Raw genomic sequence first — 19,694 nt, 5'->3', positions numbered from 1 at the left:
TTCTACATATTTCTTAGTTTCTTTTAACCTAACAAATATTACTATGCTTCGAAAGAACGGAACAACACTTTACTTTTGTTCAGCATTATAAGGCCACAATTTATTCCAAAATACGTAACTTCATCTTATTGAAAATTGCTTGAAGATTTCAAAACTGTGGTGTAAAATGATATAAAGAATATTTAAAGATGAAATTATCTTGCAATAATCCACAGTTTTCAAAAATTCTTCCTAAACTCCAATTCATTATAACTTCGTAACAAACAGAGACAGTTCAGAGAAACAAAGTTTGTACTGCATAGCAGTCCCCAAGTTTTATATGGCAACACCGAGTCTCTGTCGCCACATTTCCAACTGCGCACCGTTCACATTGATGTATTCCTGAAACCTAGAATGACTTCGTGCTGCTCATCCCAAATATCTGCAGTTATCTTTATTTTAAAGATATCCAGAAGAAAGAGAAACGTCTGCAGCAATTGAAAGCAGGTAGTACCTCTCACACTATCTTTCACGAAGAACCTGATTAGATGCTCCATAGGCAAAGAGCACTATACATTCACCACAGGACTATCCTCGTCGACTTCGAATTCACATGAGTTCTGTTTCCCTGACTCAAAAGCTGTGTCAGTTCATTTTCCTGGACACGTGTAAGGTGCTTCATCTCACAATGTGACGGTCTGCAATGCATCGTAACACTATACCCAATGGAGGATCAACTAACAGAATTCAAGTCTGATGTCATGATCCTCCTCAATCAGACGGTGCACAATCCTCAGTTTGAAAGGCTTAACATGAGTTTAATTTCAGAGAATACTAAATATAGCAGATTGTGGCACATGCAAGTCGAAGGACCTTCGCGGAATCTACTTTCTCGGGCTAACCGCAACGTTTTCACTCACTCGGTCAATAGTATCTCCGCTTTCCTCAAATGGTCACTGCACGATAAACCCGTGACATTTCCTATTCCCCCAAAAAAGTTGCAAATGTCATTTTTTTGACGCTTTTTCTTATTTTCATTATTTTAAATATACGCTCCTGAATTTTGAAACATCAGAATGCACGAGTTCAGCTTTGCATACCAAGCACGTACTGCGCTTTCAGTTGAATCGATGTCATCTTGAAATCACGTGATCGCTGCTCTCACATAATTCTCTCATCGCGCAATGTTGTTTTAAAGACAGCTGCACATTACAGCTGTTACTGAAATATATGTGTTCACTATGAAGTTATGGTGAGCTGAAATGTAGGAAGATCTTATGGAAAACTTTGCATAATTAAAACAATATATACATTCATGCTATTTTTTCTTCAGCTCGTATATTAGATAAATTTAATTTGTAATGCATAGGAACTCCCTACAAAAAAATTTAAAAATCATAAATAGCTTACAAATGTAATTTTCGTTCTTCTGTTTCTTCCACAACCAGAGTCGTTATATAAAAACATTTTCAATTGAAATGAAGTAACCCCAACGGGAAGAGACAATAAATTACTTAACCAACAACAAAATGTGAAAACAATCACATATGTAAATTAAAAAAAAAAAAAAAAGTGCACTATAAGATCTTTCGCTTCATCAAACTGAAAGAGGAAGAAGTACAGAAAAAAGTAGCTGTGAAGCGTCCAGGTGGACACCATACTGGAAGGCACAGTCATGTCGCAGTGACATCAAACTGAAAATAGATAGAGTTTAGAGGAAGATGATAAAACTAATCGGATGCGTGGATCAGTAAGAATGGAGGATAGCAATGAAACAATAAATGAAGAAAAAAAATGAATAATATAAGGAAAAAGATAAATACATTAATGAAGATCTAATTGAAGGATTTTGGGTGTTTATAGAATAATTGTGGTTTGGGATAGGCCTTTGTGCAGACCAAGGTTCGCCGGGTACAAATTCAGTAAGAAAATCATTGGTAGAGTCCTTCTCCACAGGTCCGTAATAGGTGTAGTTCAAAAAGATGTTGGGCTTGGGAGGTAGTCTGAGAACTTCATGATCACTGTGGTGGACCCTTATCTACGGCCCAGTTGATGAGGTGAGACCAGAATGAAATGTCGAGATTGGTTTGATTGAATTTAGCATCATTTTCAGCACCGAAGCTATATGAGACGTGGAACTACAGTAAGGTTGGATTCTGAGTCTCCACAATGCGTTCAAATTTCAAGCTCTCCCGGCGGGAATCGAACGTGTGACCCCATGCACCAAAGAAATGAGCGCGCTAGCCACTACACCAGCAGGGAAGGCCTGTGTGCCTGGAGAGTATTTGAAAAATGGAGATCAGCAATTTGTTTGGAAATAAAAGATACGTATCTTTCCAGGAGACAGATGTTAGGTTCTTGGAGGAAGGTGGAAGGAACTAGATACTGGGACGTACCTTTGTGAGAGTATCATCGTTAGGCTTATCTGGATGGGTTGACCAGCAATACTACTTGTGTAGGTTGCAGGCAAAAGAAAGAAAATCGGATTGGAAAAAATGAAATGAAATGGAATTTTTGAGTTTTACGTCCCACGCTTATGCCGGCCAGGCTAAAGGAGACGGTGATGATGAGAAATGAATGAAATGAAGAAAGTGGGAGGAAATGAGAGAACCCCGAGGAACTCCACGCACATGGTGTTTGTCCACCACAAGGTTCACTTGGCGGAAGCAGGGTTTGAACCCGGAATTCCATGCACCAGAGGTGAACGCTCTACCACTGAGCTACCGCGGCCCCCAAAATCGGATTGGAGTTTCAGTTGATACCACATCAGGATGGAGAAGGTTAGGATATATGATAAGACCTACTATCCTATCACTGTGAGAGGGCGTGAATAGAGGAAATAGGAATTAGATTTCTGGGCACTTGGCATCATGTTATCCTGTTACGCATGAGGAATGACGTCCCTCGGCGATCACACCACCCGGGGACTTGGGGAAGAAAAAAGAAATGTACAAAGAAGAAAGCGACCTGGGACCATTACGTAAAAAAACATCCCGGCATTTGCTTGGTGTGATTGAGGGAACTTCACTCAGCATTGCTGGCCTGAAAAAACCTTTTACACTTTTTCGACAGTGTGTCCCTACCGGAAAAAGACCGCTCGGATCAAAGGCGAGAGATTAGCGGCTACACTACGCGGGGCCATAGGCGTGAAGAGAAGTTGAGACCTGGATCTAGTTGTTTGTGTTGTGTAGGTGAAGGCATAGGATTCCTGTGAGTATTAAGCTATTTTTTGTTGGTTATTGTCGCGTAAGACGTTCGGTTTGGGTCGATTTCCCAAAAATGCTGCAACCAAGGCGAAAAATGCATATTGCTAATTTTTCTTTTTTCTTCTTCAACATTTTATATATATTTTTCAATCATTCCCCTCGCCATATATACACAATAGTATATAAATTTCTCTACTTCATTTGTTATCACTTCATTCTCCTGAACTGTTATCGATTCTTCAGACCGATTAGTTTTATATTCGTAGTATTGGAAATCAAGTTCTTGAATCAAAGAGCCTATTTTTGGAAACACGATGTGTGTGCGTGTGTGTGTGTGAGAGAGAGAGAGAGAGAGAGAGAGAAAATATTAGTATATATTGCACGAAAAGTCTGATTGCTTCTTTCTAATATTCAAATCTTACAAGCACTTCTATGTAAGCTTTCTAGAAGACGTGGGTGCTGCACATATGTCGTTTTAATCAAGAAACAAAGAAGAATTTAACATTTCAAGTATAGGAGTAGAGTGGCAAAAAATATAATGAAGTTTCAATATCTACAAATAACCAACTTACAGAGTATGATAAGTAAAACATGCTTTATGAAAGTTTGCACACCATGACATGTTAGCGATTCCTACAGTAATTATAAATTTATTCTGCCTACCTTTGTTGAACAAAGCGTCTTCTTCAATGTAGCATAATCTCGATTAATATAGGTAACGAATTGGTCTAGAAACAAATCGACATTAAAACCTCCATTACGTTTATCTTCCAGAATCTTCTTCAAATCTCGAATAAATAATGCCTGATCTTGTACTGTAATATAGAGAAACAGCAAGAATACTTACTTAACCTGAAACAAATTAACCATTTAGATTAATTTACCTTTACTATTTATGGTAGCAGACGGGTTATGTCGGAAATAGTCTGAGAGGGACAATTAACGTGTCAATTGATTCAGTAGGATTTAAGGAGTGTTTTAAAGTTGGCTTCATCATTTGCTGATGCGTAGTTGCCGACATATTTAAGATTAAAGTGTAAGGGCGGGTTATGTCGAAAATTGTCTGAGAGGGACAATTAAGGTGTCAATCGATTCAGTAGGACCTAAGGAGTGTTTTAAAGTTGGTCTCATCACTTGCTGATGTGTGATTGCCGAGATATTAAAGATCAACATATAAGAGGAGGGTGATATAGAAAAATTTTCTATCTGAACGTATTTTACTGTAATTCTTTCTCTTGTTATAGAAAAAAAATACTTCTGAGATCTTTTCTCTTATCCATAAAGGCTAAATTGTTCTTTATTGATACTAATTTTCGAGCTTATACAGTGTAACTGGCTAAAACACTATTGAAGATCGCATTGAAAAAAAAAAAAAAAAGAAAGAAAGAAGTGATTTTAAATTCGAAACCTAACTTCTATCGAAAGGAAAGAACAAAAGAGTTTTTCAACAATGAAAATTAAATAAGATCGAAAATTAGTATCAATAAAGAACAATTTAGCCTTTACGGATAAAAGAAAAGCTCTTAGAAATATTTTGCATTAAAAAAAAAAAAAGTATGAAAGAATCACATTACCAAAAAAGAAATGGAAGGGGTTTTAAATTGAAAATAGCACCTCTACTGAAAGGAGTATTACTAGCAAAAGAATTTTATTCAACAATGAAAACTGAATAAGGTCGAAAATTAGTAAAGAAGAATTTAGCATTTATGGATAAAAGAAAAGATCTCACAAGTATTTTTCTATAACAAGAGAAAAAATTAGATTTTAAATTCGAAACATAACTTCTATCGAAAGGAAAGAACAAAAGAGTTTTTCAACAATGAAAATTAAATAAGATCGAAAATTAGTATCAATAAAGAACAAGCTCTTAGAAATATTTTGCATTAAAAAAAGTGTGAAAGAATCACATTACCAAAAAAGAAATGGAAGGGGTTTTAAATTGAAAATAGCACCTCTACTGAAAGGAGTAGTTACTAGCAAAAGAATTTTATTCAACAATGGAAACTGAATAAGGTCGAAAATTAGTATCAATAAAGAAGAATGTAGCATTTATGAATAAAAGAAAAGATCTCAAAAGTATTTTTCTATAACAAGAGAAAAAATTACAGTAAAATACGTTCAGATAGAAAATTTTTCTATGACGCCCTCCCCTTTACTTTGATTTTGAATATCTCGGCAGCCACACATCAGCAAGTGACGAAACCAACTTTAAAACACTCCTTAAGCTCTACTGAATCGACTGAGACCTCAATTGTCCCTCTCAGGCAATTTCCGACATAACCCGCCCTTACACTTTAATCTTAAATATGTCGGCAACTACGCATCAGCAAGTGATGAGACCAACTTTAAAACACTCCTAAGACCCTACTGAATCGATTGATACGTTAATTGTCCCTCTCAGACAACTTCCGACATAACCCGTCTGCTACCCTATTTATTTTATGAAATATAGTGGCTCAATGGAAGAATACGTAACTCTTGAACTAAGATTTTCCCAGTTTGATACCAGGTAAGGCTAAATTTACGGTGAACAATATTGTGTCCGCCAATTTTCTCGTAATTCTTCTATTTCCTCCTATTTTCTTCAGTCCACCTATTTTTCTAACACCATTTACCTGCATAACCATTTTACACTTTTTTCAAAACAATTATAACATGAAATGCAGTACTACAATTTTGGAGCACATAGAAACCTACAGAATAAAGAGTATTATGGAATAGAGTGGTAACAGCTTATGTGATAAAAGAAATACGTACGAAGTACTACTATGAAATATGTGTAAGAGTTTTCCGCATGTTATTTTCAGTCGAGAAACATTTATACGTGGGAAGTACTATTGTGAAGTAAGACTGATAAGACACATGCTATATTCAGCTGCGAAATAAGCAACACCGGACAAAGAAAGTCACTCCCTAGAATTTACATAACACCAGCTAACACCGTCTCTTACCTAAATAACCGCCTAAATTCTGTAACTAACTCCATGAGGCATTACCAGATAGATGTGAGTTCATTAGCTCACCAACAGATCCCGTACATACACCCACAGTATGGGGATGTATATTTTTGTGTTTCATCCCTTGTTCCAAAAAGTTGAACATATTTTTAATTGGTTATAAAGCTAGGGACTTTGAATGTTCACTAGTGTATAATACAAACGCTTTAGACCTCGGTAACACGTTGCAGATGGGAGTGTCCACTGCATAGTCATCATCCTGCTGAAGAAACAGCAACTATTAGTCCAAACAGCAATCGAAAATGTCCAAATAAACGTGTAGTTCATACACACATTCACTGTATGAATGGGTACAATTCATGGAACGAAAACCATCTCCACACCACCATAGAAACTGCTCCAACCTGAACCACATTTTCCACACATTGCGGGCGAAATGATTCATTTGACTCTTGATGGACCCAACGCCTTACATCATTGGAAAACAGACAATTTTCAAGAATACAACTTGTCTACCACACTACATATTTCCAATTCACTATAGTTGATTCAGTTTACTTCACCACTTAGTAAATGTAACTTACCAACCTAGTTGATTTTTCTACAATAAGCAATACTATTTTTTTTTTTCTTTTAACTTACGATATTACGACACAATTGGCATCCTATCCAATTAAACGAATTTTCGCTTCTCGTAGAAGAAGTAGGCAGAAAAAATATTATAGAAAAGCTGCCTTCATTTAGCAGCTACTGCTTTTCCATATTACCAAAAGCATTATCTTGTGTCTTCATCTTGTTTCAACTTATGTGTATCGAAATATATATATACAGAGTGGCCCAAAAGTATGTATACGGTCCCGTACTAATTGAATCATGGTATTTTATATCGTTTAGTTACTTTTATCCATATGGATTAACTTAGTTTCTTCATTATTCATTAACTATAATGAAATATAATGAATTTACTTCAAAGGAAATAAATTCATTAACTTAATCAATTAAAACGTCATGCTTGATCGATGCAGGTTTGTATACCTACTTTTGGGCCACTCTGTATCTATCTATCTATCTATCTATCTATCTATCTATCTATCTATCTATCTATCTATCTATATATATATATATATATATATATATATATATATATATATATATATATATATATATATATATATATATATATATATATTATCTGCAATCCTTCCCTAAAGATTTTCAATATCAATCCATAGGCTTATGCTGTAGTATACGAAAAACAGCAATAAAAGTAATAGAAAAACTTACGTAAGAGATGTTCAGCATCACGACCTTGCAAAACAAATTTTGCTGAATGCAATGTTTCCTCAAAAAACTCAACATCGGAATGATTTGAAAACTTCCGCTGTTTCGATTTCTTCTGTCCATCATTTTTTTCCTCCAGCTCCCTCTTCCTCAGCTGATTTGTAGACTTTGACTTTTGACTAGGAGTGTCTAAGCCGCTGTCGGTAGCGGAGTCATTAAAACTTAACGATTTAGATTTATTTCTCGCTCTTGGGCTAGTAGTTTCATCAGTGTTTTCTTTGCCTTTGGATATCGAAGGAGAGTTCACTGATTTCTCCCTCAATCGGCTAGTAGAAGCAATAGGCTGTCGCCTATCTCGAGCATTCCTGTACATGGCTTAAAAGAAATAAAGACAGAACATTAGAGTTTTGACACCTCAAAAGCCTCTTTAGATGAAAATTCGTACCATTTAATTATTCAAATGAAAATTCGTACTATGTCACTATTTTTAAGAAAGAATTTAGAAATAACAATACAATAGAAGCTCTGAAACTTATATATGTTACGAAAGAGGAACACATCATCCGTGCACTGTAACATCATCATCAGAAATATTCTGCCATTATTGGCCAGAAATATTCTACCATTACGTAGCTTGCCGCAATTAACCTTATGACGCCAACCTGGGATCCGTGCGGACCCCTGGCTTCATTATGTCCATATATTTTCTCTGTTTCATTTTCCTATCCACGACTTAGGACATCTCTTTTTAATATGTTTTCAATTCACTCATAACAATTTACTTGTTGTACGCTTTTGTATTCAGAAATTATAAACATATTTAAGAACCAAAGCGTATTTAGCACACCTGGGGTCCGTACGGACCCCATGGTTTTCCATGCTTCCATATGCGCAGATATATAAATAAAGCTTGCTAATTGGTGGTTCCTAACAACGACAACATAAATAAAAGTAAATATTTATTCCTTTGACAAGTGAGTTGTGTTGTTTTAAAAATTGTCAGAGATGGCAGCACTATCTTTGTGTTATTATTCTATTCGAATTTGGATACCTTACTGGATATTACTATACACATATTTTTGAACCAAATAAATTCTCTTTAACAAAAAGTGTACTTCCTCTATAATATTTGTGAGGAAATTGTTCAATTTTATTTGTATTTCAATGTTGCCGGAGTATATTACTACTCAAATATATAGAAAACGATGCGTTTCAGGCAAAATTACATTGAGAAAGTTCTGTTATTTAGTTGCAGTGTCTCGTCTAGGACTGCCTAAAGAAAGCGTTCTGCGGATGTTAGAAGTAACTAATAGCAAAGCAACTGAGGTTGAATCGGACGAAAGCCATTACGAGTATCAACGTGAATTGTCTGAGGAAGGGAAAGTAGATTAAACTACCGGTAGCTCTAATGAACGTGACATGGACCTGTTTTCTGATTATGACCCTCCGCAGCGTTCTAGCCGAATTTTAGACATGTCAACAGAGCACGGAACAAAGACTACAGAATTTACACCTCCACGTGGGAAAAAAAAAATCAAGTGCACAGGACCCACCACAACACCAGACATTGGCAGAAAATGTCGTCAAGGAACTCAAACCAGCGGAATTAGGTATTCAGAATGAAATACTTGCCTTCCAAGTTTTCAAACTCTAGAATCAGCAAATCTAATTGTGCAGGAAACAGAAGCTCGAATCTATGTTGAAAAAGTAAAGGAGTAAAACTCAGAAAACGACCGAACTGAAATATATGCTTTCATAGACTTCATTATTTTGGCTCTATTGCCAAAATCGGCAGGAGAGAGGTTGAATGAATTGTGGCCAAGTGAAAATGGACGTCCAATATTCCAAGCAACGACGTCGCTGAATCGTTTCAACTGTCTCCTTAGCTTTTGTTGATTTCATAATATTCAAACTAGTCAAGAGAAACTGAAAATAGACAAGTTATCAGTATTCCGTGAACTCGGGGAAATATTCATTCTGAATTTCCATGACTTGTACAGATCTGGAAATTTGTAAGCTATGGATCAGTAACTAGTACCTACATGTGGAAGGTTTCTTTTTGTATGTTTACATTCCAAGTATGACCAGAAAATACGGTATAAAAATTTACTGAGTGTGCAATACTGAAACATCATAATGATTCAGAAACAAAATATATGTTTGTCAGCATCTAAGGCATGAACGAGGGAATGTAAAAGACCTGGTGAAGTGACTTGTAAAGCCATGGTTAGATAAGCGAGGATATATAACAATGGATATTTATTTCAGAAGCACCGGGCTTGCCGGGAGTTGTGTCCTCATAACAACAGATTTTGGAACAATGAGAAGGTGGAAAAGGGATATCCATATGGAAATGGTTGAAAGCCGTGAGCGATCAGAAAATACGTAGAAATAAAGAAAATGTAGTATATATAATATTTCAGTAGAATGTATTGTAGTACACAAATGTTGCACTACATATTATATATATATATATATATATATATATATATATATATATATAATATTTACTATATTATAGTAAATAAAACTAAGAAACTGTATTTAACAATATAATAAAAATAAAACCTAACAAGAAAGTGCCTACTAACAACGTTATTGGCTGGGGTCCGCACGGACCCCAGGTTGGCATTAACGTAATTTTCAAAGGTTGGCGTCATAAGGTTAAGAAACTTAAGTGCACCACGGTCTTCACGTACGGTTTTTCTGTTAGTCCTGTTCGCCCAACCCCTCTTTCTTCCTCTGCCTCATCCCTGCTACTACATACTCTAGTATGTACTTCATGACGCAGTTCCTTCCCAGCCAATGTCCCGATCAGTTTCTCTTCCTCTTTCCAATTACATCTAAAATTATTCTTTTCGCCTCCCAATTTTTAACACCTTATTTATTTCCCGTTCGGCCCAGCTAATTCTTTCCATTCTTCTCCATACCCACATTTCAAAGGCTCCTAGTCTCTTTTTCTTCGCTTTTGCGTGATGTCCATGCTTCTGCCCCATATATATAGTACAATACTCCACACGAAGTATTTTGTGAGCATTTCTCAACTCTTTATTATTCAAGGACCCACCAAATAGACACTTCTGCCTCTTAAATGCTTCTTTCGCGATTCCCATCCTTTCTTTTATTTTACGTTCACACTTCATGCCAGCATTACTCTATCCAGGTATCGAAAACTAGTTACCTGTTCTATTTTCTCCCTTCTACTTCTACCTTTGATACCGAATCGTTCCAATCACCATGGCTTTTGTCTTTCCAACATTTATTTTGACTCTATTTTTTTTCACAGCCCTTCCTCAAGTTTTCTAGTATCTTATTAGATTTCTTTTCAATTGTGCAACTGGCGCCATATGATCTATAAACCGTATACCGAATCCTTCTACCCGCTACCGAAATATCGTCTTCATTATGTAGGCTCTTCTTCACTATCTCTTCTAGGTAGATACTAAATAGCGTCAGCGAGAGAAAATTACCCTGTGGAACTTTTTTTCCAATTGCACTCATCTCTGTTATTTCTTGCCCTATTCTAATACTTACTTGTTAGTTCATATATGTTTCTTATGAGTTTTCGATCTTTTCATTCCAACCCAACCTTTTTTTACAACTCTCATCAACAGGGTTGGCTGGTTTAAACCAAGGTTTAAACCAGCTGGTTTTTTCAAAAAAAAAAAATAAATAAATAAATAAATAAATAAAAATAAATAAATAAAATAAAATAAAATAAAAAAACTGGTTTAAACCAAAAAGCGAAAATTGTTCGTAAAAGTGTAAGTGTGTGTAAAATCTTGATGAACACACATTTGTGGGTTATCACGTTTCACCCCCTATATTATTCGTATTATATTCAGACTTAAATTCCCCATTCATTACTCAAAAAAAGATTATACTACAAAAGCAACTTTTTTTTTATCAGTTTATAAATTATGTTTTGTGATTTTTTTGTAGTTGTTATTATTGTTATGTAATTGCAATCAAAGAAAAATTCTAAATATTGTTTCGTTTCAATGTTTACTATTGATAATATACATCGAAATGCCGTACATTTTGTGTGTGTGTGTGTGGGGGGGGGGGGTCATACAGACCCCACGAGAGGCATTTAGTGAAATGAGAAATATCTTTGGTATCTATTTATGTATAAATGAGTCTGAGCCAAAGTGGACTCAAATAATTCGTATCTTTAATCACTTTTCTTACTGATATGCAAATTAAGTCGTTGTATTTCTTTAATTTGTACCAATAAAAGTCGTTGTTAACTAACTTGAACTAAATTAGTTCTTCTGTACTCCGTAGTAATTTGAAATTGTCCATATGTAATTCTGTATAATGGTTTCACTTGTGCAACTGTTTATCTTTTTGTGGTTCTGAAATGACTCTTGACAGTTATATTAACAAGCATGTAAAGATCAGTACAACGTATTTTTATCAGGATTCCCTCGTGAGTGAGTCGGCAGACATATCGCATTTGTGGCCAATTAGTCCTGGTTCTGAATTCAAATAGAGTACAATTTCTCTCGGATGTAATTCGAGAAGCGGTTTTTATTCCGCTTTAAGCTTATGTGACCCCTTCCAGCATAACCCGGTTGTTGCATAATAACATCAAGGAGAAACAAACTTATTTCTATCCATATATGATATGAATATATGGAGCAAATTATTTAAATCAAAAAACCTGGTTTAAACCCAAAAAAACTGGTTTTTTGGTTTTTTCAATGAAAACCATGGTTTTTGCCAACCCTGCTCATCAATAATTTCCTGTTCACCCAGCAAAAGCCTCTTCCAAATCAACAAATACATAAATCTTTTTCCCTTTTTCTATAAATATATTACCATTACCCTTAATAACCCAATTGCATCTCTTGTGACTTTACTCTTCCTAAAAACGAAATGTTCATTTGTTTTGTTCTTCCGTTAAACATCAAAAAAGCTGGATTGGAAACATAATTTTTGCTTTATGTGACATGAAACTAACTGTTCTGTGGTCATCACACCTGTAGTATCATGATCGTCTTCAGAAAATCTTTGGGCCATTCTCCTGTTTCATAATTTGATTGCAGATTTAGGGATTTAGATTTTTGGGCTTTCGGCATCTATGACCATTTCAGCCCGTCACATTTGAGAGATGACGTCCATCGGTGAACACACTATCCGGGGAAAGAGAAGGAGGAAAGGATTGGGGAAAGAAGGAAGCGGCCTGGAACCAGTACATTAGTTAACATCCCAGCATTTGCCTGGTGTGAATAAGGAAAACCTCATTCAGGATGGCTGGCATGAAAAAGCTTTTAACATTTTTCCGACGGAGTAGTCCCACCGAATTTCATTGCAGAGTCGAAACAATTCTTTCTTACGCTTATCTCCCATATTCTTACTGAATTCGATTGATATATTATATCTTTCGGTTGCCTTTCCACCTCTAAGCTTTGATATAGTTTTTTCAAACTCATACTGAAGAATATTTATACCCGTTATCATCCTCGCGTACTTCATTTTCTATTTCAGCTCCTAGGAGTCGTGTATATCCCTATTATCAAACAAGTCTTCAACATTTTTTCCATCTTCCTAACGCCTAACTCCTCTCGCTGATTACCTTTCCATTCTTATTTTCGGCTGCCATTGTAATACCAATTTGCTTCCTACTATACTGTAATATGTGGTAAACGACGCCATATTCTGCTTCAACTGTAAACATTACAATCATTTGCAAACACCCTAAAAAAAATCCAATTGAAAACTCCCTGGGTTTTAGAGCTTCTTATTAGTGGGTCAATTCAATGCAATGAGGGTTGCATGATAATCTTTAATTTTTAAAATTTGTTATATTTTATTGTCATACATATATATCGACAGCACAAAGTTGGATTTTGAAGAATGTGAGTGGTGGTCATTTTTGAGTAGCACAAGTCAATTATTGCCTTTGCAGACGTTAGCGTAAACTTGTTTATCTTGGAAATGGATTATTCAAAAACATTGCAACCACCACCATTTTCTTCAGCAATATCTTTTCTTTAATTTTGTCTCTTAGCATGAAAAGTCTTAATTGAACCCTAATACGTGAAAATTACTCCCTAAGTCCAGCATCGATGTTTAACAAATTTCATTTAGAGCTGCATTTTATAATGAAGGGGAAAAATATCAGAGTTGACTTTTTTTTATTATTATAATTACATATAGTACTACATTCACTATAGCTAGTATAACAACATTGATACGTGCTTCTTTCATTTTTTAATGATTTTTACCAATTTGTAATTTTTCCAAAGTTCGAAGTATGGTATCTCAACTGGGGCATATAAGTTTTTTTTTCTTTTCAGAATATCATCTATAGAAGAAAAAACTATAGTAAAAATTTCAACTTTGATATTTGATTGTGAACCCAACAGAGTTATGAATTCTGAAAACCTGCACGGAAAAAGCAGTATGTTTACGGTACTCCCAACCATTTGTTTCTGCACTAAATACTTTACCAACGTGAATCATAGAATAGATAGTTTTAATATGTTATTTCTATTTTAATGTTGAATGACTTACGTTTTAGAATAGCCATACACCATTTACATAAAATATTAATAAACTTAATAATTAATCTCAAATAAAAAATAAAAAGCATTGGAAAACATAAAATTAATTATCTGCATAATTTTCCCTTATTTAATAGAACTATAATTTGAGCTCCTACTTATGCTGAAGCTTTTGTCAAGTCTGTTTCCCTTTTATTGAAAAAACTAGTTTAGCTACATTATTACGCAAAAAATGATCTGGCCAATTTCAGACACTTTTGTCAAGCTTAATCCTTCAACTTCGGAAAATTTATGTATATTTCTTTAGGCGTGGATGAGGGGTGACAAAGGCGTGTATGTGTGTGGCAAAATTCAAATTATACATACGTACTGATTTCGGTGAAAGAGAAAAAGAAAGCAGAAACGTGACTGAGAATGCCTGAAATTGAAATTTTACGGTTTGTGTGTCATGTGAAAACTAGCTACCGATGATGTACATTTTTGGTATAAGTGTAGACCTTCGACCTGGAGAACTTCATAGGTGTATGTATGCATATATTTTCTCTATCTGTCTTTCTCTCTCGGGGCTGCGGTGACTCAGTAATAGAGCGTTCACCTCTGGTGCATGGGGTCCTTGGTTCGAGCTCAGCTCGCGCCAAGTGAGCTTTGTAGTGGATAAACACTGTGTGCGTGGATTTTCTCGGGATTCTCCCGTTTCCTCTCCCTTTCTTCATTTCTCACCATCACCGTCTCGTTTAGCCTAGCCAGCAACACCGGGGCATGCAGAACTTAGAGATTTAATTTTTTCCTCTCTAGCGTTGATGTCAAACGTGTTACCACATAAAACTGGGACTCAAAATTCAAATTCAGTACAATCACGTAAAACTGGCTTGATCAATTTGTTTCTGTCACATGTTCAAAGCCTTTCACTCCTAGAAAACTTGCAAAAATATTATAACACATGACGATCGGATTGATGAAAAAATGAAATGAAATCTTTGAGTTTTACGTCCCACGATTATGCCGGTTAGGCTAAAGGAGACGGTGATGATGAGTGATGAATGAAATGGTGGAATGAAGAAAGTGGGAGGAAACGGGAGAACCCCGAGAAAACCTACGCACACGGTGTTTGTCCACCACAAAGTTCACTTGGCAGGGGCTGGGATCGAACCCGGGACCCCAAGCACCAGAGGTGAACGCTCTACCACTGAGCCACCGCGGCCCCACACGATCGGATTGATGTTGCAAAGTGTAAACAAGGGGAAAAAATGACTATAGCAACAACTCGGTCGCATTCCTTGATGGTTAAAATCTAGTAGCAGGATGAATCTGTGAATGCAGAACTAAGGTTCAGTATAGTAGGGGTGATACGGCATGGACATTTTTTCTGAAACTGAAGAGTTTACCTGCATCTGTTGTCATAGGTGGAAGAAAGAAAAGAATAGAAAATGTGTCGTACCGTTTTGTAAGTAACTATTAATTAGCATGTTGAATTACATAATTTAAATCACAGGCTTTCCAATGCTAATGAAATATATGTGTATATATATATATAGGAAATCACACCGAAAAAATATAGGAGGTTTTGTGAAGCTGTGAAATCGGAACACTTCAATTATCCAATAAGTAGAAATAAAAAAAAATCACATTGAAATTACATCAATTGTTATAAGAACATACATTCTACTCTAAATATAACAAAATGGATAATTATCTCGTCGCAAAATTTTATACGAGTTTTTTAGTGTTTTCGTATGTAACTCACCAGTACTAAGCAACGACCATAAGGAAAGTGTAAAAAGGATCTGCATCAGAAAATCAGTGTTTGTAAGTATACGTCTCCAAGATCTAAATGAAATGTAAATTAAACCTAAAATGTAAACATTCTGCAGATGCGTTTTTAAGGTAAGATTTGACTGTGTAACTTATTCTACAATTATTTGCCTACAATTAGTGCAAAAAGTATTGATACACCTAAATAAATTGTTTATAAGTCTTTAAAATCACTACTCCGTAGAACTTTTTAATGAATATGACGAAACTTACTTTATTTTTTGTTCCATTTTGTAGGTGTATGAATACTTTTCGCGCTAACTGTATATTGTTTCGTGTAATTATTTTTAGACAATAAGCAGGAAAGGACGAAACACAGAAGGATCTCCATTCAACCATCCTACTGCGGAGACAAAGGCCCTCCAATTACCCACACCTTATTTCCTTATGTTATTTTCACAAGTGGAAGTAGCAATGCCACAAAAATATAGGAGGTTTCGCTAAAATATAGGAGTTTATAGGAAGAGACGCAAATATATAGAAAAAATAGGAAATATAGGACCATTGGAAAGCCTGAAATCATAGAGGGCGAATAGCAAACTCAGATAATTTTTATTACATTTACTGGCCTATGTGTTATTTGGTTTCTTAGTTCGGAAATTAATATCCATTTCCGATTATGTGAGACATACATCTATAGCTTAGCGTGAAATCAGAATCACATGAACTCTTACTGGGAATCGAACCGTGCTGAAGTTGTAGGTGCTTACTGTATAGCTGAGGGACTTCTGATATACATATTTATGTTACAAACATATAAGCAGACACAGTAACTGCTGCATTAGAAATACATATGTTATGACCTATATTAGTTACTGTTTCAAAACACTTATTTTCTTAACGTTGACCACTTTTCAATGCAACTAATCGTACCAAACAGACTGGTTTCATCTCTCTCTCTCTCTCTCTCTCTCTCTCACACACACACATACACATATTATATATATATATATATATATATATATATATATATATATATATATATACTGGCGGATCCAGGATATGTTGAAGGAAGGAGCTAAACCAGTTTGGAACCTTATCCAGTGTAAAGCAGGATTGAAGTCCATTTTATCCAGTGTATGACTGAGGTTCAACGGGGACTATAGCCCCTATGTGAGTAAATATATATATATATCCATCATATAACTTTGAACAGCCCTCTCCGCTGGCTTAGTGGTGAGCGCACGCCTTTGATGTACGTGGTCCGGGTTCGATTCCCAGTGAAAGAGCATTGAACTTTGAACGTATTGTGGTGGTTCGGGTTTCACCTTAAACTGTAGTTTCATGTTTTGTATAGCCTCGGTGCTGAAAAGGGACGCTACACTTCAATAATAATAAATTAATAATAATAAATTAATAATAATAATAATAATAATAATAATAATAATAATAATAATAATAATAATAATAATAATAATAATAAAATTGAACACCAGAAAAGCATGAATTTTAAGCATTAGAACTAAAAAATGGAAAATCTTGGAATTTTTATCTATCAGTGAATACAAAATTGTAAATCATAACGATGATGTTATCTTTACATATAAATCACATTTTAACATTTTCCTTATGAGAATTCGAAAAACTCAATTAGCTAAACTTGTAAAAGCCCAATTAAACCCACAAGGGCCGAAGTGGATTTAAAAAAAAAAACTTTTTTGCAAACCCTGCTTATACACAGCTCAAGGGACACAAGAAAATATTCTCTATATTTTATAAAAATTGTATTTTCTATAACTTCCTTATAGGGTCTTAAAAGTGCCCTTTCAGAGTTTCCCAGAGAAAAGAATGCTCAAAAACAATGACTCATTCATTTACTCAACAAGACTCGTGTGCGCCACTAGGGGCTGGCACCGAGACGAAATTAGTAGTTTTATTCGACTTTTATTATTGATATAAACTTTATATGCTTCGGGCAAAGGATATTCATTTGATTTTTTAAGTTTACATGCTAATAGTGGGTCTGCAACCAATTTATTTCCATCTGAACAAATCTACAACTCAGGTCTCTGATATAATAATGTTATAATAATATACTACCAAGTCTGCTTCTCTACTTTACCTGACTAACGTTAGTTTTTCATCGAAATATATTTAGTACTTATATTTATTTAGTGTGTGACTCACGTCAACTGTTCGTCAAATTTAACACTATTAAAATTATAGTGAAATTTTCAAGGATGTTTATTAATGAGAGTGCAATACGTAAAAAAATATGGTTTATATGACAACATTCCGCAGGAGGAAAGTGTAAAAAGAAAAGCAGAATCGCAGCATTCTAATGGAGTGATCCTTGAATACCACCGTCACACCCTCCTCTTTACTCTCTCAGTCCAGTGCAAGCATTATTGTGATATATAGGGGTCAATCCATCTGAAGTGGTCCAAAAATGGTGAAAATGGTTGCTCGGCCATCTCCGAAAATTATAAAACTTTGAGTGTGATAAACCTTGTGTATGAGAAGGTCAATAACATCATTCACGTTTTCGTATGCGCAAGTGTTCCTAAATGGCGGCCATCTTCGTTGTCGGTGAAGTGCCAATTTTTGCATTTGCAAGCGTTTATGAAAATTACAGTTGCTCAGGACATACGAATCAGACCAAACCAAACCAAAACGAACGTTTATAGGAGAGACTGAGGTACACGGAGAATATAAAGTTTTGCCTCTAAATAAATATGCAAGGTTGCAAACCAATACATGAAATCACCAGAAAAACTACAGAAAATTACACTTTTGAAGGGGCTGTATTTTGGAATGGCATAAAGTGGGGGGTTCATAAGTTTAGTGCTGAATACTATTGCATGTAAAGAGTCTGCAGAAATATCCACAACTGTGATATTACTGGCACCGTAGATATATATGGGGGTCCGAAAGTTGAAGTTTGTAATTTTGATGCCATTTTTGGGGCGTAATATCTCGGGAGGACAAAGTGCTAAAAATCGCTGCTTATGCCACAAAGTAATTCTGTATGTGAATAAACTATTGCAAAAAATTCATTACTGATATTACATGGTTAAAAAAGTGAGGACATGGTACAAATGCGAAGAAAGCACGTGCATGACGATGGTCAAATCCTGGAAAAATTTAAATGTTTGGATATGTTTCATGCTAATCTCAAAAACTATGGGGGAGGGGGCGGTGGCTCAGTGGTAGAGCGTTCACCTCTGGTGCTTGGGGTCCCGGGTTCGATCCCAGCCCCCGCCAAGTGAACTTTGTGTTGGACAAACACCGTGCTCGTGGGTTTTCTCGGGGTACTCCCGTTTCCTCCCACTTTCTTCATTCCACCATTTCACTCATCTCTCATTATCACCGTCTCCTTTAGCCTAACCGGCATAATCGTGGGACGTAAAAACTCAAAGATTTCATTTCATTTTCAAAAACTATGCATGGCGCAGTAATTAGGCCCGCTTTTGTTTGTGTTCAGTTGTGCAAAAGCTCGCGAGTGGTGTATGTTTCATCTTTTTAGGTCCATGATCATTGCCACGTCTATATGGTAACGAGGTTAGTTCCCCCTTGCACCCACGACATCCATCATCGAACTGGACCGCAGTATTACGGCACTTAATGTATCAACAAAGTGACATTGAAACCCTATCCTAGTTACGGAAGTTAATATGTTCAAAAGGTTGCGTTATATCTATCCTAACGTTATATATATATATAAAACTACATGAACTGATACAAAAAAGGGGTACTTCCGGTTGACGTGGAAAGTTAAAATTTAGCATGATTGTAGCTTTCAAGTACTAACCAACAGGAAAATTGCCAATAGTTAATATTTTTAATTTTTAGGGGGTCTAAGGGGTGGATAAAGAAATTCTCCATGTTACTTAAATGAACCCTTTTTTTGACTTATAATCTCATATTTTAGGTACTTGGAATTGAAATAAAAACTTGAAATTCGATATGCTCGTACGTTTCCGTTAGCGTTACTTACGTAAATCACC

General features: G+C 35.5%; 1 protein-coding gene across 1 annotated transcript in view; it reads right to left on the bottom strand.

Annotated features, from left to right (window-relative positions):
* The window catches only part of LOC145672567 (Fanconi anemia group D2 protein-like), a 114,300-nt gene that overhangs the window by 75,701 nt on the left and 18,905 nt on the right, over positions 1-19,694 (bottom strand). Inside the window, exons 3-4 of the mRNA XM_081741726.1 lie at positions 7,427-7,798; positions 3,849-4,000 (exon numbers count right to left, since the gene is read on the bottom strand). Of these exons, the coding sequence (XP_081597852.1) occupies positions 3,849-4,000; positions 7,427-7,798 (524 nt within the window). The remainder of the gene's footprint in view (positions 1-3,848; positions 4,001-7,426; positions 7,799-19,694) is intronic.

The sequence above is a fragment of the Thermobia domestica genome, chromosome 16 (genome assembly GCF_964235325.1).
Source record: "Thermobia domestica chromosome 16, izTheDome1.hap1.1, whole genome shotgun sequence".
NCBI classification, from domain to species: domain Eukaryota; kingdom Metazoa; phylum Arthropoda; class Insecta; order Zygentoma; family Lepismatidae; genus Thermobia; species Thermobia domestica.
Note: the sequence above shows the minus strand (reverse complement) of the source record. Positions and strands in the feature narration are given on the sequence as shown.